At 39.0% G+C, this 22091-nt stretch overlaps 1 protein-coding gene across 2 annotated transcripts; it reads left to right on the top strand.

Moving 5' to 3' along the window:
• The first annotated feature begins 9438 nt into the window (after positions 1-9438).
• Positions 9439-21647, top strand: Oatp58dc (Organic anion transporting polypeptide 58Dc). 2 transcript variants are annotated; one of them, XM_076805968.1, is made up of 8 exons: positions 9439-9870; positions 11412-11911; positions 13937-14046; positions 16665-17104; positions 17796-18471; positions 19271-19649; positions 20246-20347; positions 20675-21647. In XM_076805968.1, exons 2-8 carry the CDS (start codon positions 11581-11583, stop codon positions 20794-20796), a joined length of 2160 nt encoding a protein of 719 aa, XP_076662083.1. In that variant the 5' UTR covers positions 9439-9870; positions 11412-11580; the 3' UTR covers positions 20797-21647. The 2 variants fall into 2 exon arrangements, with proteins under 2 accessions (XP_076662083.1, XP_076662082.1); XM_076805967.1 differs by having other exon boundaries at positions 9441-9870; positions 19265-19649.
• Positions 21648-22091: the final 444 nt, after the last annotated feature.

Raw genomic sequence — 22091 nt, 5'->3', positions numbered from 1 at the left:
TAAAAAATATTGTTAAAATCACATGAATAAACTATATAAGAAATTGAAAAAATAAAGATGATGTATGGAAAAAAAAACTTTACCCTCGACGGGATTCGAACCCAGCGTTTCCGCTCCGTAGTCCGACACCTTGACTGCTCGGCCAACCGGCTACGTTGTAAACGTTGCGAACATTCTGGTATATATCGCACGAAATAGAATTTATTTTTCTCTTAAAACATATTTCTGAGGTCAAACACTTACTTGTTTCAATGTAATAACGTTAAAAATGACTAAATATATACTTGCGATAAAATCAACAAGTGTAACTTTCCTCCTAATAGCAGAAACGTCGAAAAAATTCGGTTTTTCTTGTCTGGACAAAAAGTGCCCACAAGAAAAAATCTAAAAAAAATTGAGGACACTGCCTGTTATGGTACTTTATGGGGGCACTAAACAGCTCAATAGCATGTTTTCATATTTTTGAGAAACCTGCATTTTTCCGATTTTTTTGAGGTTTTTCATTTTTTACGACCACAGTTTGCATCCAAAAAATCGGAAAAAATTCTCAAAAATCCGCCTTAGGGTCCAAAATATGTCACATTTTTTTCAGAATTTTGGGAAGCATCAGAGTGCGGAAAATGCACGGAAAAGCTCAAAATCTAATTTACCCTGTAACTACCCTCACGAGCAAGATAGGGGGTTGAAATTTGGCTCAGAGAGGTTTTTCTTGGTCAGCTTTCGAATGGTTCATTAATTATTGAAAAACGTCTAAGGGCAGTTTTGACCATCTTATTCGGCTAGGCCCTTTGTCAGCACATTAATACTTCCTTTATTGTTTACCAGAACTCTAGATTGATATAAATGATCACGCCAAACGGCGCGTTTCCTCTTTTCTTTATTGTCTTTCTTAATGCAAAATAAAAATGTTCTGCATCGAATTAAATAAAAATTGATTCCATCCCTTAGGAATTTTAATACATGGAAAACAACGTACCAATATTTTTAGGTTTTTCTAATCTTTCACTGTTTCATATTTCACTTTGCAAATATCGTTTTAATTGTACATTAGCGTGATTGAAAAGAAGCCACTTGCAGTAAAAAATTATGCAATTGATCGAATATTATTCTGTGTTTTATTAATAAATTGAAATAAAGCAATTTTTAAATAAAGAAATTGTTAGACAATATTGCAAATAGCGTTAGCTAAAAATGACATCGTTTGGAGGAACAGGTGTTCATGTTAAATACAGAAATTATTGAACAATGTTATAAATGCTATATCATATGATGCAACAGGTGTTTTAGAAAATTGAATCCCACATTTCATAAAGGTCATCAGTATTTTGATAAAGATATAGTGAATTCTCGATATACGTCAACAACACGTGTCTTGTCAGCTTCGTGTATCGTCCAGGAGACATACTCGAGCCGTGTTATGTTTACACTCCTCGGCGTCCGAGGCCTCTCGGGCTTCGGGACCCCTCGCGAGGTATTCCCCGCAGTAGTGGGGATAATTCCGCGACGTTTATCATCCAGTCCTTGACGACATATACAGAGAAATCAGTGTAGTGTGTTTGATAGTTTGGTATCCAAGTACACGAAGGACAAGCATATTCTATAGATACAAGTGTAAAAGAATGATCGAATAATCAAGAAAGCAATTATTAACATTGTACTATTAACTTTGCGCTATCAATCTCAAATTTAAGAAATGAACGTTAATCGTAAGAGTTATAGAAAGTGAACCTTAATGATTCGAATGTTACAGAATGTACACGAATTATTTACAATAATGTGGCAAAAAACGCAATAAACGTTGCACTTTCAATTGCAAGAAATTAGTAGAGTTTCAATTTAAAAAAATAATAATCATAAGAGGTGTTGAAAGTGAATCTTAACGATTGAAATGTTACAGAATATTTTCCGGTAATTTAGAACGACGCAACAAAAGACGAAATATTTAAGTTCGAACTCCCAATGAAAATTTGGCTTCGTTCACAAAAATTCGCGCGAGGTGTTTGCAGAACGCAACGCAAAACATAAATAGCATCTCATTGTATACTTAATTGTGTAATATTCCGCCGAAGTCTCGATATTGTTTAAGAATACATACCAGCAGCCGTGTGTCGCCACCGTAAATCCACCGTGTTCAGATTTATCACAATAAAACTGAATTCCGAGTCTCTAACGACTGATATTTTCAACTGTTTATCAGCTAATATGTATCTTTTCATAATTTCTATACACTGTATCGTCACCCGGAGTATCACCAATGCACACAGTAACTTGAACGAACAAAAAAATGAATATTTAAACTTGTAAAAAACAAAACGAACGTTCCATATTCTCAATCCGCGTCATTGCAAAATTCAAAATCCGTAACCCTTCAATGATACAGTGTTCAGGTTACGAAGTATTACATTAGGACCTTTCTGAAAGGATCTAGGACCTTTAAGTATATAATTTAAGACTAAATAACCGAAATGTTCTGAAGAAGTTCAAGAAACTTGATATTTGAAAAAATTTAGTGTACAGACTTGTTGTGGGGAAAATAGAATAATAAATATAATACGTAATATTAAATAATTCGGCAAAAATTATATTCACCTGTTTGAAACATATCATTTTGAAAAAATTATTTAAGGTCATTCCTGCTGAATGAATAAAATCATCAAATAGCTGCAGTATACCAACTGTACGAGGGTAGCATATTCATTTGTCATTTAATTAAAGGAACGAAAGGGTTAATGCAATATAAACTGTTTCAAGAAAAAAATTCTATTTCAAGCAAAACTGCTAGTTTATTTAAGGGACGTTATGATCCTATAGAATTTTATACTTATATTAAGGTCAATAATCATCGGAAAGCCCAATATACCAGTTAAAGGTTAAGAAATAAAGCGATTTGTTCTCGAATAATGTAAAAACGTGATCTGAACTAGCAAAGAAGTGATTTATCGATCATTGGCTGAAGTTGCATTTTGCAACATGTATTATCCGGAAATGTAACCGGCGCAACCTGCGGAGATAATTTGCCTAATATTAATTGCGGTCTTTGCGACGTCTGTTTTTCGCCGCGAGTGGCGCAAGAGGGTCGGGCGGCAATTAAAAAATTTCACGCGCGTATCAGGCGATTGTTCTATTTGCTGCGATAAAACGCGTTGCTTGTCTCCAACATTGTATTGTAAATGACACGCGATTTGATCAGAATCGTGCAAATATCGAGCACGGTGATCTGATTCGTATATCAAGACGGATTAAATGTTGGCTATTTTTTGCACACCGACGGCGGTCGGAAAAAAGTAAACACGATCGCCGACTGTACGTCACGATGCAATGGGAGCGTTGGCCACGGAAAATGCAACGAGTAAAAGTTTAATACTCGCCGGCGCTTGTGTTGAACGCGAAGAAAACTATTAGGTTCTTTCATATGAAATGTCCGATTTTCAATTTTAAAATTCCGAAATCATCTTTATAATTTCCGTAATTGTAAAATAAAAATCTGCACAATACTGTATATACTGTATACTGTATACTGTTCTGCATATACTGTATTAACTTTTATTTTTTAAATAATTTATATCTATGATGCCTAAGCCTGTACTGTATGCTGTCTGTATGCACTGTATACTGTATATGTGAATATACTGTATAATAAACCTGCAGGCTACAATAGTATTTCTTGATCAAAACGCTTCGCAACATTTCCTTTCTAAAATCGGACATTTCACATGTAACAACCTAACAGATTTGCTGTCTAAAAATTGCATAAATTCGATCCAGAAATGCTTTTAAATTAGACGTTGAGGAGACGTTAAGATACGTTTCGCGGAATATTTTCTTTCCGGCGCTTCCTTGAAATTCTCGGGAACGTAGAACGTTTAACAATCGGATTAGAAAAAATGAAGGTATCACGCTGTACGTTTCGCACGGCGACAAGGCGAGATTGCGTACTAATTTACAACGGTCTTATCGTAGATGTAAATTTTCACCGTCGGCCAAAACATTCGACATGTGTTTGCAGACATGCGAGAGCGTCGTGAGGGATACGTTTCCTGCGAGTCACCCAGAAGCGGGCGCTGTTAAAAACCGTTCAATGACTCGCGTCGCGAACTTTATTTATTTTATCGAACGGCGCGCGCACCCGCGATTGCAAAAATAATTTTGATGGAATGGAAGGTGATTTTAAGGGATTTTAGAGAAGGACATCGGAGAATTTATCAGTGGATCTGCTAAAGAAAGGCATGCGCAGGTAAAACAATCAGCAGCCTGCCCCCATTTCGTTTTTACGGTCTATGTTTTCATTGATCTTTTAATAAATCCCCCCCAGGCTCGATCAGATTAGATGTTTTTCTGTCTTTATTATGTTAGCTTTACTGCTCGGTGTAGAGATTGCCGATTTGCCAGACGTTTGTGTGTGTGTGTGGTCTGTGAATAAATTGTGGTGTGTTTGAGGCAGTAGTACATATACAAATATAACGCACGAGGAATTCTAATAGAATTTAATAACATTTTATTATAATGACAACATAACAGTTTGTTCTGAATGTATTGTTTACACAGAATATATTTATGTAGATGCTTATGGCACGATTTTCGTAATACAAATACATTTTTGTTGTTACAATAGTATATTCTACTTTAGCATACACTAATTTAGTATATCCTACTTTACAAGTTCTTTACTTTACACTTCTACATTATTATCATTTCTTACTATAGCTACTTATCTTGACCTTGAGATAAAAGAATGTATGTGATTAATTTTTACGTGTTCAATTTAACAAGAAAATGAAGACTGTCTTTCCTATTAACGGTCCGTTTCAAACAATTTTTTGCACACGTGATAGAAGAAAATTTTCATAAAGAGTGATGAACATTTCCTTTTTTCTTAATATTTTAATTTCATTTTGGAAAATATTGCTTGGATACTGCGTACACGAGTAAAAACAATTGAAAAATCATTTTCAACTCATTTGGTTAAAGTTTTACCAAATGTATCACACAATAAAGGATATTTCAATTTTTTAATAAAAATATTTTTGCTAAATAAAATGCATTTTCACTTTTCTACCATAAATCTACCTATAAAAGGGAGAAATAAAATGAAGACAAATGGATTATTGATACTTAATCACATTGTTAACAAACGATCAATCTGAACGCAAGGTCTGATTGAGATATCAATTTGTTAGATACTTGATCGAACGATAAAACAATTGCGTGGGGAATCTCTAATCAGTTTTAACATTGTTTCGACTGTGTTCCGAAGAGTTAGCAGTGAAGAATTTGTTTGATTAGATCGTAAATGAAGTATAAAGGGAGATTTATTACTCTTTACACATGGCCTTACAACATCTCCTAGGATTGTTACCGCGTGTGTATCGAGCAGTAACATTGTCATTTTCGAATTTTTCCGTTAAATGTAACACTGGAAGAAGTTTGTGTCAATTTTTTGTTAATATTTTAGATAGTGAAAGGTGCATCGATTAAGTGGTGTGTGATAGATTGCAAAAACATTGTGTAAAATTTTTGGTAAGTGAATATGTCCGCCAACTGAAATGACGTCACTCGTTAGTACTATATCCTTACTATTTTTTAAGTGCATTTTTGGAATATTTTATTGCAATAAATACATCGTATATCGTAATACGTGCACGAACGTCTAATACTATAATTTATATATACATACAATTATACACACCGAAACGTTAAAAATTTGACACTGCATTTCAAAAACAATAAGTAATCTATTGTACTGAGAAAAGTATATTTTATTAAGAAATGTTGAAATATTAAATATTACGTATGGTACGTAAAAAAATGTGTTTCCACATGGTAAGCTAATATAATAACAACACATAACATCTTCATAGTATATGGAGCGTAATAAAATTTGCAATACTGAAGAAAGTTTATATTATATTTTTATCTCAACAGTGTTTGCAATTGACAACAAATACAAATTCGTATTTAATTTTCATTTCCACAAGTAAGTTTGCATATATTTATAATTTACAGTTTCCAGACGAAATAAATGTGTAATAAATTACATTAGCGCGAATATATGCACAATACAGTATTTATGTTGTGGAAAATGTAGTGAGGAAGTGTTGTTTGCGGGGAAGTGCCGGAAGAGTTCAGGACATGTTATAATGTTATAATGTTATACATTCACATTTCAAAATCAAATCATAACAAATTTTGCGACATTATGCGGGGTAATCTAGGTACCCGATTTTAGCCAATCTTATTAATTTACTCACGCCAAAATAGTTGCGCATGCGCCAGAAAAACCATCCAATATCCTATCTCTGCTCGGTTTTCGACGTATTGCGAATAGGGGTAGGCAGAGTCGCCAGATCAGGACTTCTTCCCCCACTCTAATTTCCCTTTCCACCGCGCTTCCGGTGCGACCGGGTCACGTGACGCGTTCCGTCTCTTTCGTGCATACTCCGGACCTGGCAGAGAGTGAGAGAGGGTAACTTTTTCCCCTAAATTCGTGCTCCCTCCCCTCATCTGGCGACACTGAGCGTAGGTACCTTCAATAAGACGACGACGTTTCTTTTTTGCAACAAGAAAATTTTGCATCCCCTCTGCTTCTTTTGAAGACACCGCTTATTAGTGCCAGAACGAGAGGGTATGTCATATTTTATCCCTTTCCAACGAGAGTGTTCTCTCTCGGCACTCTCGCGAACAAAGTCAAGCCACATACAATACGTACACATGTAGCAAACGAGACGGCATGTCATATTTGTACAATCGATGCTCGGCTGACCGCTTTGCACTTTGCCGCTACATTCCAGCCTCTGGCGCATCCTCCTCATTCACTCCCGGCCCACTCGGAAGCAAAGTGAAGCCGCATAGGTATCCTCATTCGTAATAGGTCGAAAGCCGGTCCAGAGCCATCGACTTATAGCGAAAGAAAACTGTACAGATCGCGACGCGGGAAAATACGTCACCGTAAGCTCAGGCACGTGCATTCGGTAGAATCGAGTGTGGTAATTAATATCGCTTAATTATCGCAGTGACAGTGATAACAAGATATTAGTCGATTTCGCAACCGCCTATACTGTATATCATTCGGTTCGACTAATTTATGCGTAACAATATGGCAAATTCAGTAAAAAGTGACGAGCACATAATTAAAAAATAAAACCCCATTATTTACATTGATCCGTGGTAATCCATAATTTCTACTTTAATTTATGAGTTCCCTAAAATGGAATTCTACACACACATAGATTCACACAAGGTCCTATAATGATCTGATCGATTAATTTTAGGTATCCTCAGCAATATGCATATATATTCTAGTATATTCTGCTGTATTCTGGTATATTCTTGTGTATTCTTGTGTATTCTAGTATATCCTGGTATATTCTTGTATATTCTTGTATATTCTAGAATATTCTAGTATATTCTAGTATATTCTAGTATATTCTGGCATATTTTGGTATATTCTAGTATATTCTAGTATATTCTAGCAATTCTGGTATATTCTGGAATATTCATGTATATTCTAGTATAGATATATATCGAATAGATTTCTATATGTTCACCTCCTATTTTACTCACAGCCTAACGCTCTCAATAAAAGACAAAAATGTCACACGGATTTCAAGTTCTCCACGCACACGAATTTACATTCGCACAAAGACCCGTAAACAACGATGAACCACAGAGCATCGAATGGCAAAGGGTAGAAATATCAATAATCCCTTTCGAGATCTGAAAATAGCGCAACACGAAGAATGAAAAAATTGATTTTGCCGGTGGAACGGGCGTCTGCTCCCGTTTCGTTAACTAGTGACGACAGTGCGCGGAGGCCGATCCGTTCTTCGATCGAAAATTAAATTTCAGCAATTAACCGGCTGCTATTAGCTGTATGAGATGTTTGGTGTGCGCCATTAGCAATGCGCGGGAATAGACGGAAGAGTTTACCGGGCGCGTTAGTGTGCGCGTGTGTGTACATCACGTCGATTCTATTAAATCATAATGGGTTCACAATGTGAGCCTCTGCTGGCGGAGGTTGACTAGGAACGAACATAGACACCATACCTAAAGCCGAGATCTCGTCTATCTCGGCGAGATCCGTTATCTTTAGACCTGGTCCTGCTCGGGAATACCCACCAAAAATAAACAAAATGGCCGACCAAGAAGGTCCTCGGGAGAGCCCCAACCCTAATACTTGCTAAACAATTGCAACAGCTGCTGTAATTCTACTGCAACTGTTTAGATAAATTCGCAGAAAGTTGAGAAGAATTTTATTTTCATTTTCAAAGAATTTATCGTTCATAGACATAACATAGACATTTTTACTGTTTTTTTTGCAAGCATTTACTCATATTTGTTGGGAGTGCATTAAATCCGTAGTCTACTCATTAACACTGCAACTGTTTCAATATCGGTTCAGCGTAATATTTAACGAAATTCAGTGCGATGTTTATTTGATTTTTAACGCAATTTTGTTAAATACCACAGATGCGATAAATGCATACGATATATGAGCTTACTGTATCTAGAGGCATCTTTTATTTTCTGTTTTTTCCCCCTTTCTCGTTTTGATCACGACAATAACCTGACCTATATTACCTCGAAACCTGACTAAAAAAAAATTACGCAACGGCTATGTTATCATGTTCAGCGTGGATTAATTGATTACCCGATCGACATGAAAATCTAATTGGAATCTCCGTTACACGAAGAATCTTACAAGCTGAGGCTGATTTTCGCCAGTTACAGTGACAAATTAAAAAAAAAAGAAAGACAAAAAACATTGTCCATCGCTGATTTTCATTACACTCGTCCGCATTTATTGCTCGGCCGCCGGTACGCGGTTATTAATCGTCGCGATGAAATTGCATTTCGAGGGGGCGGAAGAGATTGGCAGCGCAAGGTGGAATTGTAATTTAAGTGGCTCGGTGCTCAAAATTTGATGCGCTTAATTCATTTACAACGGACTGGAATATTTACATGTTCGGGAACGGTGAAGATCGTAATCAGTCGGTCGGTCCGATAGCGAGCGGCGCGTTCGCAGCGTTAAGAGATATATCACCGATAAATCATTCATCACTCTCTCGCTTCTCGTACGAAAATCAAGCTGAAAATCGGCCGCGTTTGAGATCGGTACAACCGATTCTCAATAACGATCATCGCCTATCTCGGAACGCTCGGCTACCGATCACGTAGTTTTTCAGTCTTTGTTTAATCGGTCCTCGGAGCTCCAATCAGCCATCATTATCAATAGCGATTTTATCGAACACAGATCTGAAAAGGAGCTAGACGAAGATAAGCGGATCCCTGGGCTGAGAAATAGGAAAAGAGGGACAGAGAGGGGGAGTTAGAGAGAGAGAGAGAGAGAGAGAGAGAGAGAGAGAGAGAGAGAGAGAGAGAGAGAGAGAGAGAAGAGAGAGAAAGAGAGGATCGACAGAGCAAACGGAGAGCAGTTGACAGTGACAGAGAGTGAGAGTGACAGACACTGCCAAGAGCAAGACAGTCGCGAGGCTAGGGTATAGGAGGGAGATGCCCGAGCGATTGCAAGAGAGGCAGAAAATGTGCCCGCTTGATAACAGCAACGCGGACCGAGGTACCGTAGATGCATCACAGTTCTCCGCGTCGCGATCCTCTGTCGTCCGATCGATTCTTCAGGGTCGATAGTGGGGATCCTCGGGAGGATTCGAACGCGGGTTTCGTCTTCGTCGAGCGTCGGTGGTGGCACCAGTTCGGCAAGAATATCGTTCGTTTTCGGACACGAGGTGCGCGTTCCCCGAACCTCCTCGCGAAACCCGTGGTCTCCGCCGATCACTTCCGATCGGCTCCAGGCTCAGCAACATCTCGGATCCGTTTGGCCTCCTACCACACCAGTGGTTCCTACTTTTCACGCGGGTACGTGCAAGCATCTTTCCCTTTTGCAGCTTTGCCCGCGGACGCTCTCGAAGTATTTCAAAATTATTCGCTTTGGGGAACAACGAATCACTTGTTGACGACCACCGCGATTAAAGCTACTTAAACACAAACCGGACAGCTTCGACGTGCGATCTGGTACCGAGCTCATTCGATCTGATCACGAACCCTCTAACACATGGATGGCGGAGTGCGGGTCCATTTCGGCTGATTTCGAAGTTGTCGATCATCCGCGCGCTTGACTTCAATTAAAACTGGCCGGGAATATGCTGGGCAGTCTTTCGTCGATGTATTAATCTAGTCCTGATTTGATCTGATCCTGAATTATTTCACACTTAGACGCCGGGTCTTTTTTGACACATCATTTCACAAAGACATCTGCTTAGTTCTCTAGCTTCTGGACTGCAATTCAAACTAGTTGGAAAGACGCTGAACAGCCTTCCTTCGGTATATAATCATTTTTATTTGATCCAAGCCCGAACCTTAACACTCGGAAAGCGGACGGTTTCCATAGTTGCACAGATGACAGTACCTAACACTGTTTATAAAGTTGCTCATCAATTTCTTTAAATACATCTCGAATCTGATCTGGATCCATCGAGCTTCTTACCGTAAACGAATGTACGAGTCTCGGTTGACATGAACCGCCAGGAGCTGAGTAGCCAGGTGATGTCTTCCGAATCCTGGGCCAAAATGGAGCCTGCCAATCTAGTGTCAAAGAGTTCCAAGTTATAAGGTTCAGGTTCAGATCGAATAAGAATGACTGCGTACCGAACGAATCCTGGCCAGCTTATTTGCAACTAGTTTTAATTGAAGTCTAGGCGTCGAGCAGCTAGGCGATGTCCTTGAAACGATCAAAAGTGGACCTGAACCCCAGCATCGAAGTGTGAGAATGTGCCAAGTATTAGCACTCCATCGACAGGGTCTAGGTCCTCTTTGACCTAGCCTAGCCTAGCCGTGCTTCTGGCGATTCGGACCAGGGGCGATTAGAAATGTATTTACAGAAATCGGCTAGCAACTTTATAAATGGTATTGCTATCATCGTTGCGACCATTAGGCCCGTCCGTCTATCGAATGTTAGGAACGTAGGCGTCGTAAAGTTAGGCGCGCGATTTCCCGCAGCTCGCTTGTCGGCGTTAACAAACTTCAGTCGGTTGAATTTGAAACGTCGTCGCGACACGCGATACAAAATGTGTCGACGTTTAGTGAGTGCCCGCGTTACGAGTCCCACGAGTTTGAACCGGAGGTTGTTGAAACAGTCTGTTCGAATTCGCAGGCAGGTCTGTGATCGCGCGAAGATCGTGAGGAAGAGGGTTCGAGACAGAGAGAGAGAGACAGAGAGAGGGAGAGAGAGAGAGAGAGAGAGAGAGAGAGAGAGAGAGAGAGAGAGAGAGAGAGAGAGAGTGAGAGAGAGAGAGTGAGAGAGAGACGGGGAATCTGACGGGGTATCTTGAGCCACGCGGCACCGAGCCATGGAGAACACGTGACCGTGTCGATCTCTGAGTAGGAAGATCTGTTTGTAGGGTGGTTGACAAGGTGGTCGAGGAAAAGCGATGCCAAGGGCCGCGGGAACGGCGGAGGTACATCAAAAACGTGCGACCAGCGATTGAGGTCAGACGGATCTCGAGCTGCTGCCGGGACGGCGTTGCCGTTTCGTTTTGTTGAACGGCGACTTGGCCAACAATCGAGAACATGAAGAACAACACGAGCAACCACGAGAAAAACGGGCCGGAGAGCCTGAAGTTGTTGAGGGTGCCCAGCACGCCGCCGACCACGCCGACAACGCCCACCACGCCGAGCCCGAGAGGACTCGAGGACGTGTTCAAGGACCTGCCGATCACCGACGACACGTCCTGCGGGATATGGTGCTTGCGGGGCCCGACCCTGCAGAGATTCGCGAATAAGAAGGCCTACGTGTTCCTATACGGTGTGCTCGGATGTATTTTCTCGGCCAGTTACGCGTACTTCAATGGCACCATCACCACCATCGAGAAGAGGTTCAAGATCCCTTCGAAGACCACAGGTGAGCGTTTAGAGACAAGAAGGACAATCGACGTGTTGTAGACCCCCGTACAACGAGATCGAAAAATTGTTTCAAAACACTGTGCACCTTCTGAGAATGTGTCTGTGCCTGTAAGTGTACAGAATTTTTAAACTATCTTTTGTTCGTTTACTGTCTTTTTAAACAGTTTTTTGATTGCCTAGCGCACAGTTTTCTTTATTGCAAGCCATGGGACTTTTGGAATTGTTTTCCTAGCATTTCACAGGCATCGCAGATCATTTCTGCAACGTTTGTTAGAAGAGAAACGTTGAGAAAATAATTCTAAAGGACCACAGCTCGCAACCGAAAACCTCAACAGCAAAAACTGTATGATGCTACGATATTAATGGGTCAAATCTCAAATTGACACGTTCTCGTTTGACACTCGTTTTATACAGAAACAAAGACTTCAATTCATTCGTATGGGTCAGAAACTTTTTTAGGGGATGTTTTTCATGCTGTAACTTCCAATAAGAACAGACGAAGAATAGCTTTTGAAAGTAGACGTTTCCGCAAAAAACATTTCCCTATAACAGGAATTTCAGTCACTGTGTACTGAACATTATTCAATGAATAGTACTACAGCAATGTTAAATAATCATTACAGTCATCAAGCTTGCTCTGCTCGGTTCAAATTTTGTCTGTGTTTCTCTTATGGAATCCTTTTTCTTTTGGTGAACAGTCTGAAATGAAATTGTTTTCATGGAACGTTTATTATGCAAACTATAAGATATGTGTTCCCCCAGGACACTTTTTAAAGAAATTCTTAAGGATAATATTGTTTTTTCCACAAAAAGTTAACTGGAACTTTGTTTCTCGAGCAAAACTTGCAAGTTCGAATTAAATTTTTTCTAACACAAAAGAGAACATCACTCTCGAGCTCTGACTTTTACAATTCTTTTACAGACAAGAACGCTCCGCTGATTAAATGTTTATCTTTCGTTGCTGTGTTAAAATTGATGCATTTTTCGCTGTATAAGAAATACGAGATCATATTTTCGTGGTTGCTTCATCAGATGAACCGAATTTTTCAGAGCGGGAGTACAATTTGTTTTAATATAATATTCGAGGGGACAAACGTAAAACAACACGAAGGAAAAGTTGTAAAATGTTGTGTGCCATGTAACTTTTTGTATTACTCAGTGTATAGAATTCATGCTACTATTTCTTCTTTTCTATGATATCTTATGAAATTTAAACTAATCAGGAAAATTATATATAACTTCTTCGTAGAAATCGATACTTTTTTTTTCTACGTCAATTTAATTGATTTATAATTTGTCTTTTCTCGTTTGATGAAATGGGATGTTTTAATTAATTTGTATTGTTTTTTATTTTACTCTAGAAAATTTGATCATTTACCTTTGATCACTAATGCAGGCCACTAATGGTCACTTTTGCAGATTTTATGCACTTATTTTAGGCTTAATATTATTGTAGCACATTGAACATAGTTTTTATTGTTTTTCGGTGGTAATAAAATTGTGAATCGAGGAACCATGCTTTCATCTCATTCTAATTGCTGTAAATGTACAAATGTTGCTTACAAATGTTTATTGTAGTCTAACAAAATATAGTAGGCATAGTATACAGAAGATTTCGATCATTTCGGTTGAACGATTAAACCTATATTTTTTTATCAGTAATGAGTATAATTGCACAATAACCATATCCAAAATATTACCAGTACTTACAATTATATTGAAACTCTAGTCCTGCAAGAAGGAATGTTAAGCTTCTCCGAGTTCTGTAATCGAAATTCACAAAAATTTCACGATTGACAAAATACTAAAGCCACCCACGAAATGGCAGAATTTATGATCTATGACGGAAGTGAGTAGATAGAACTTGAAACAATGGGAAGAGAGAAAGGCACTAGAGGTTTCTAATTGACACAGAAAATTGTTATTTTGCATAAAGATCAGAATAAAAATGAATTTCTAGACCCGGTCAAAAATGTCTCTTTGCGACAAGGTGCTTTACATCAAAATGTCCACGTTCGTTTAGGTCTGATCACAGTGGGCAACGATATCTCGCAAATGTTCGTGTCGGTGGTCCTGTCCTACTACGCAGGAAGAGGTCACAGGCCTCGATGGATCGCGTTCGGCATCTACACGGTGAGTATTCGCCAACAAATTCGCATTCCCCGTGGCCCGAATCGTTCGTGCTCGATTTTTTGTTTTGCCCGAGCCCCTTGTTCCTTCTTCCTCGAAGATTGAACAATGCAGAGAAAAGTATCAGCTGTCGGCACACGCCCCGAAGAATGAACTAGGAGACGTCATAGCACACCGGTTGGTCGGTTCTTAATTAAATTAGGAAGCATTGAAATCGTAGCTCCTACGCTCATTCACGCCTCTTACCATCGTACTCTCGCCACCGTGTGCTTAGCCTAAGCGCTTCATTCATTGAACAGTGAAAAGACGCTGCCGGTGTGCGTGGAACAATTCGCATCACGTATTTTGCAGTAATTACGACGAAAAACAATCTGCCTCGGGATCTGCACGTGCGCCGCGCTCGGGCTGCGTCACTTTTTCGATGGCTTGTTAAACGTTCGTGGCTTCATCTATTGTTCGATCTTTTCTTTTAGAATCGGCGTAATCCTATGAACGAATTAGCCTTTTTGTAATAACTTGACTTGTATTAATTTTTGTATTAACTAGATTTAAACTATACGTGGTATTGTTTTTACCATAACGAAATCCTACATAGTCACTGAAATATCAAGAAATTAAATTAAGATCAATATTAAAATTGCTGTTCGATTGATTTATAATATCTTCGTGGCAGCATGTATATTTTTAAAAATTGTTTTATGCAAATATACACGAATCAGCAAAGAATTCAGTACCCACATAAAAGTTTGTGAGAAAATATGTTTTCTTACATAATTCTTCTTATAAATTACAAAATTCATTTTCTGCAGATTTATTACCATTTATTAGATTGCGATTTTTATACATTCATGACAAAAACTATCTGTCAATATATTACTACAAATCTTCTACAATTATTAAGGAACAAAAGAAATTTTTATATGGCTCCGAAGTTAATATAGATCATTTTTATTTTGCACAAAAATTTGCAGTCTAGCAATAATCGTCATGCGAAAAAGATCTCTGGAAATCTGTGCCTACCGGAAAAGCTGGTTTCGGTAACATTATTAACGCTCCCGTCACCGCTCATCAATTAATTACCCGCGATTTATCGTATATAAGACAGTTGAATGCTCGGTGAATTATTGTCACAGAAATCGTTTAGATAACGGCGCAGTAAGTATGTGTTTCCAGACAATCGTCCCTAACAATCTCGAACGTAGAGATCTAAAAAAACAGACGGCATTTTCCAAGATCCCGTTCGGCGACAGCAATGTAAATATCAGAAAATAAATATCAAAGAATGTATGTACCTTTATTATCGCCGCTGTATGGATCGCAGACTATTGTAAACTGCAGGCTACAAAATTTGTTTAATACTAAACATATACCGATACAACGTTATGTCAAATCGGTTCGTAAAGTACAATTATGACGTACAGAGTTAATATTTTTCAATAATTTCTCGAGATATCGATCAATCGATAACATAGTGAACTGAATAAGCCCACTTCGTTCAACTGTGTTAAACAATCTACTTCAATTTTGTATGCTTAATGTTCACTCCTGATTAAAGTTTAGATAAGAGGAATTTTTCGATTTAGTTCCATGGGGTGAAATGAGCGACACGAATTCTTTTTAATTCAATTGTCGAACGATGGGACAAATATAAAATAACAGTTAGAAACACGGATCTCTGTAAGAAATTTTTTGAATATATGAATTTATACTCTAGTTTAGGTATTTCTGAAAAATTTATTGAGCATTGTAATCTTTTAAAAAACTCCATCTCGAGAGATCACAATAGAAGAATGTGAGAATATATTATACCAGATTATTTTTCAGTAAACAATTAATATTATCATTCGAAATTGTAGAATTTTAGTTCATTCATACGTTCTTCCGGGTGAAAATTCATTTCCTGTTTGTGAACGCTGTTAAATACTTGATGTCTTCACGTTTATTTTGTAAATTTGACTTTTTTAATAATCGAATTCGTGACATCAATGGACGAGTGAAATTTCAAAAAGTGGAAATATTAAAAGAATTGAACCTTTTAACTGGGGATGACGAATTAATTAATTAATTCACTCGAGTTCGCTGTCACCTTTTCTAAATTTTTCTCTTTCTTCTTAATTTTACTAATCTTTCACTACGTCTCCTTAAATGTTCATAATCGAAAAGCCGTCCAATGAAAAGAGCTTAATTAAAATTAACTAAACGAATTTAACACTATTAAAGAGAGAAATAAAATTTGTTTCCAGTATCTTGCAATCGAGGCAAATAATTCTCATTCTGCATAAAGATACGCAGCCTAAGATGTGATGTTATAAATGCATTACAGTTTGTTTATTCAAGTCTTAGAAACTGCGACTAAAACTCTAGGATTAGCATCGTATAATTTTTAAGAGAGGAATGTCCGAAATTCGCATCATTTAAAATAATTATTAGCGAAGACAGTTCAGAAATAGTACATTCTCAACGAACGCATTTGTTAATCTGATCGATTTGCTTGACCCTATAATTACATGGCCGCCAGATCATTCAAGTGCATAATCTCGCGGTAACAAATTCCGCACAGTAAATCCGTGTTTATCGATCGACTGGTGTCAATAAAAGCTTTGTTTGCTCTTCTCGTTAAGGTTGTCCTCTTTTGCTGTCTGACGATGCTGCCTCACTTCTTGTACGGGCCTGGCGAAGACGCTCTGTTGCTCACCAAGGAGTTCGGGGCGAAGCCGCTGGGCATGAACGCGAGTCATGTACCTGACAAACAACGGAAGTTCCTATGTCTCGGGAAGGATAGTCGGGAGAATGACTGCGAAAACGAGGAAGGAAATTTTGCACCCCAAGCGTTGCTGTTCATTGCGCAGCTGGTGTCCGGGGTCGGGGGGTCGCTTTATTACACTCTGGGAGTGTCTTACATGGACGACAACATCAAGAAATCGAAGACACCGGCGTTGATCAGTTTCTCCTATTTTTTGAGGATGCTGGGCCCGGCGATCGGTTATGGCATCGCATCATTCGCTCTCAAGTTCTACATTAGTCCGACATTGACGCCCACCATCACCACGCAGGACCCAAGGTATAAAACAATTAACCGACTGACTCAAAAGTTGTGATAAATATCCTCTATCGGTCAAATGATTTTAGTTTCGTTTTAGATCCGTTTTCTGGCTGAACTTGGGAAAACGCCCCCCCTTCCTTTCGACACATGGCCTACGCCATTCTATTCGTTTTGACATGCTGAACACAAAATGTATGTGTCATTTTTGGCGCAAATGAATTGTTTTCGAGATATTCGCGAAAAACTACCGCGAGATATTGACGAATGTGAGACTCATCAGAGTTGATCGCTGGAAAAAAAACGAACTCAGACAAATACCAATTCAAAACTTACCGTAAATCCATTAGTTAATAGTGTTGATTTGGGTTAGTTTTTTTCGAGCGACCGAAGCAAGCGAGCAATGTTTAAAGTTCTCACATTCGACAATATTAAAGATTTCAGAAATTCCGACCTTTCTATATTCTATACAGAAAATAACTTTTTAATAAGTTTGCCCGTTTGACCTTTCTATATCCTATACAGAAAATAATTTTTTAATAAGTTTGCCCGTTATATGTGTTCAGCATGTCAAAACGAATAGAATGGCGTAGGGCATGAGTCGAAAGCAAGGGGCGCGTTTTCCCAGGTCTTACTCGTTTTTTCACAATTTTATTGAAGTTATAACTACCTTATCCCGACTAATCACACAAATTCATTTAAACGAGAACAGGTGGCTGGGTGCCTGGTGGCTCGGCTGGATCATCCTAGCGATCCTCCTCTTCATCTTCGCTAGCGTGATCGCTCTTTTCCCAAAGACCCTGCCCAGAGCGGCGGCTCGCAAAGCTTTGGCCTCGGAGCGGAACAAGTCAGCGACCAACATGGAAGCCGAACAAGAACCGGAGTTGCCTGCCTCCCTTTCCGACATGATCCGAACGTTCAAACGTCTTCTGACGAACACGACCCTGATGTGCAACAACCTGGCGACCGTGTTCTACTTCATGGGATACATGCCTTATTGGATCTTCATGCCGAAGTACATCGAGACACAGTACAAGCAGTCTGCTTCCGTTTCTTCGTTGATCACCGGAACAGTCGGCCTGGTCTTCAGCGCCTTCGGCATCCTCCTCTCCGGGTTGGTCATCTCCAAGTACAAGCCCAAGGCTAGGTATCTAGCCGCGTGGAACGTGATGGTCGGAGCTATATCGGTTATGGGGATGATCTCGTACGCTTTCCTCGGATGCTCCGCCAATGACAACCAGATCGCCATGCAATCAGATGGCGCGTTCAATACTCTGCTACCGTGTAACGAACAATGCCACTGCGACTATGTTACTTATAATCCGGTATGCTCCGAGGACGGCCATACCTTCATCTCTGCTTGCCACGCTGGCTGTCGAAACTTGAAGGTTCGATATCTACGTCTCTTAAGGTTTCAGATTTGGTAGTTACAGTAGCAGGGGAGAGCGGTGGTCACTTAAGCGATAATTATATAATAACATGAAAATATCGAAATATTTATTTACGTTTCATAAACTTAAACTATTCATTCATTCATTTGATAGAAAAAAATTATATTATGCATCCAGACAGAAATGTTTGTTTTTAATTATTTTTTTATTAAATCATTATCATCGTGTTCGTGAGATTTTTCTGATTAAAATGATACCCAACATCCTACTATTCGGAGCATATTTACCTGTTTAATTTAATAGAAACCGTAGAACCTCGATTATCCGAACTAATCAATGGAAACTACATAGTTACAGTGTCAGATCAAACCTTTTTGAATACCTCGTTGTACATGCATCGTTTTAGATTGTTTACACGTGAAACGCGTGTTTCGATCAGTTCGGATAATCGAGGTTCTACTGTACCGTGAATTAAACGAACAAATACGATCCGAATTGTCTCGTGTTTGGAATCATTTGAATCAGAAAAATGTGATGAGTATGTTGGCAAAAGTTTCATAAAAATACAATTAAAAATAAACGAGTATCCTGATAGAATTAGCGTTGTTTCACGTATCTAGTCTTTGGCGTGTCGCTCCGAACTAGCTGTAATTTTGTTATTCCTTCGAATGAAATTGTGAAATTTTGAAAACATATTTTTAAAGTTGCTGCGCTTTCAATATGCAATGTAACGTTGCAGCTGCAACGTAAGGGCTACGACGAAACCTTAATAAGCCGTGTTCGCTTGCAGGTGCAGGGCAACGGCAAGAAGATGTACACCGACTGCAGTTGCATCAAGCCGAAGTTCCCGCGTTCATTCGGACATTTATTCGGGAACGACACGTTCGTGTACACAACTGAAATTCCATTTGAGTCCACCTCGGCCGATGCATCACCAAGTTTAGGCACCGCGGTTCCGGGCGCCTGTCCCGTCGATTGTATGCACAAGTTTTACGTCTTTCTGGCCGTGGTCTGTCTATTGAAGTTCAGCGGCGCGACCGGAAGGGCCTCGAACTTTTTGGTGTCCGTCAGATGCGTCGACGAGAAGGACAAGACGGTGGCTATGGGCTTTGGATTGACTATTATGAGCCTGTTCGCGTTCATACCTTCACCTATCCTTTTTGGATTCATTTTGGGTAAGGAACACTTTTCGACGTGAAACCAATTGCAGTGAAAGTCAAAGCCAAACGCAAATTAAAGTCAATTGCAGTTTCTTAACAAATGTACTTAACAGATGATCAATAGACCGACAATTTTGTGCAAAATAAAAATGGTTTCCGTCAGTTGTAAGGAATAGAAGCTAAATAACAATTTTATTTTTCATTTAATAATTTTAAGATGTCTAATAAACTATTTCTTAATTTTTTCAATCTGCCCACTGCTTTAAATCGCTTCTACTCGTTTTAAGTTCTTAAGATAAAATCCGCAGTCCGGTGACCATATTATTGGAGCCACAGTGTTGAAAGCATGTTTATTTTCAATGTGACAAATAATTGTTGGTTACAGCGTTGATCAAAAAACATTTATTTGTATTTAAAAATTCAAAACACAATTTTTCTGATCAATGTCAACGATCCAAAAGTTGTAAATTTTGATCATTTAATTGTAACGAACTATTTTTAGACAAAATCCTAATGTTTCTGTTATCTCTTTTTCTTTGCGGTGATAACTCTGACATTCTCGTGTGTTTTGCAACAATTCTTTCAGAAGCAGTAAAATAATTTTGTTTCAGATAAAACCTGTCTCGTTTGGGGGAAAACGTGTTCGGGCACAGGGAATTGTTGGCTCTACAATGGCGAAACCCTCAGATATCTATTGAACTTTACAGCAGCCAGTAAGTCTACTTTTAGTCGGATTTTTTTCTCTTCTTTTGCTATGTTGAAGCCATTACTGCAGTTATGTCCACACATTATGAAACATTCTGTACGATCACATAAAATATCTTTCATATTCCTATTTAACCAGTCAAATTCGGAGTTTAACTTTAAAAATCCCTCACGGGGCGCGGAATCAAAATCAAGCAATGATGAGTATACACGTTGAACGCAGGTCAAATGCTCCTATTATAAATTTTACGAAAAAAGTAAAGCAAAATAAGAAAGGATTCCATTTTTATTCGATAAAAGATTAACTTCAGCTTCATTCATTTCTTCTTTCGCAGGCTTCGTAACGATCGGCACGCTGTTCGACATCGGCGTCTGGTATTTCGTGAAGGATGTAAAGATCTTCGACGAGGAGATCGAGCTGAAAGACATAGCCGAGGAACCCGGGGAGACGCTTTGAAAGCGAGTCGTTAAACGATCCGGTCAGATCGCTTCGTTTCCGTGATGGTGTGGCGTAAAGGCTCGAACAGCGAAATCGTTGGTGAATAGAAAAATGAAACAAAGAAGAAAAGCACGCGCGTTAGGGAGCGAAAGAGAAAAAGAGATAGAGAAAGAGAGAGAGAGAGTGAGAGAGAGTGAGAGAGAGAGAGAGAGAGAGAGAGAGAGAGAGAGAGAGAGAGAGAAAGAGAGAAAGAGAGAGAGTGATGAGGACAGTGACGAAAGAGAGAGCCGACGAATAAAGACTTTACAAGTACCTTAAGCATTTTCTTAGATATTTAAAAACTCGTAGTACCTCGGATAGAACTCGCCGTTGTTGGTCGGTTCGTCCACGGCGTCCGAGACGAAATAGGAACGGCGGATTTCAGATTTCTATTGTCCTCGTCTTCTTGTCATTGCCCATGATACAACCCGGAAACCATTACGTACAAGGTGTACGTTAAAATAACGTTGCATGTCAGAAGAGAATTTTGACAGTGATTTGGGAAACTTCGTGTCGATCGGTCGTTGTGATCGTATGTACATAAAAAGCGTGATAACGGACAACCAATTTCTCTGTGCGTTATGCAACGATAGGATGCGTTCTTATTACACGTTTGACGGTACGATACATGGCGCAATCGCGATACGCTCGCGTAACTCGCTTCTGTAAATTATCGGAACTGCGTGGCGTTTTCGCGGGACGCGTTCCAGCGCGCGATTAGTCTAAGGAAACAGATAAAAATTGTGATCAGCGTTATGATACTAATTGTGTACCGAAGATACAAACCTGCCAAAGGATTTTGGAAATAAAACTGTACTGGTCGTAGACGAGATTCTGCAGGGTTGTTCATTGGTAGACTGCTTCGATGGGAAAGACCGGAGTGCATGATCGAAACAGTGACTACAGTGATTTCTCTATATACAGGGTGTTCATGCTAACACTAGCCAGCGTTTTTCTTGCAACTAGTAAACATTAGAAAAAAATGAAAGAGGAAATGGTTATACTGTTCTAGCAAGCAATATAATGATGGCTGTAAGTTTTTTTATCTGCAGTATTATTGTAGAAATGAAGGTGACCTTCAATTATCGAAATGGAATGCTATGTATTCGTTTACATCATATGAAAGCGTGTGCCAAAATGAATTCATTCGTATATGACATAACGACCTTCAAGGTTACACAAGGTCAGAAATTGAAGAAATACTTTGAATACCTCTTGCCAATATGTTTACAAGTATTCATTATTGACGAGGGCTACAGTAAGTTTTCAATATG

This window comes from Halictus rubicundus, chromosome 2 (assembly GCF_050948215.1).
Source record: "Halictus rubicundus isolate RS-2024b chromosome 2, iyHalRubi1_principal, whole genome shotgun sequence".
Taxonomy (NCBI): domain Eukaryota; kingdom Metazoa; phylum Arthropoda; class Insecta; order Hymenoptera; family Halictidae; genus Halictus; species Halictus rubicundus.
This window is presented reverse-complemented; position numbering and strand designations above follow the sequence as displayed.

Excerpts from the sequence above, each read along its gene's own strand:
- Oatp58dc (XM_076805967.1), top strand. The coding sequence starts at position 11,581 with ATGAAGAACAACACGAGCAACCACGAGAAAAACGGGCCGGAGAGCCTG. Across the intron at positions 11,912-13,936 it reads GATCCCTTCGAAGACCACAG|GTCTGATCACAGTGGGCAAC; the intron begins GTGAGCGTTTAG and ends ACGTTCGTTTAG. Across the intron at positions 19,650-20,245 it reads CCTTTTTGGATTCATTTTGG|ATAAAACCTGTCTCGTTTGG; the intron begins GTAAGGAACACT and ends ATTTTGTTTCAG.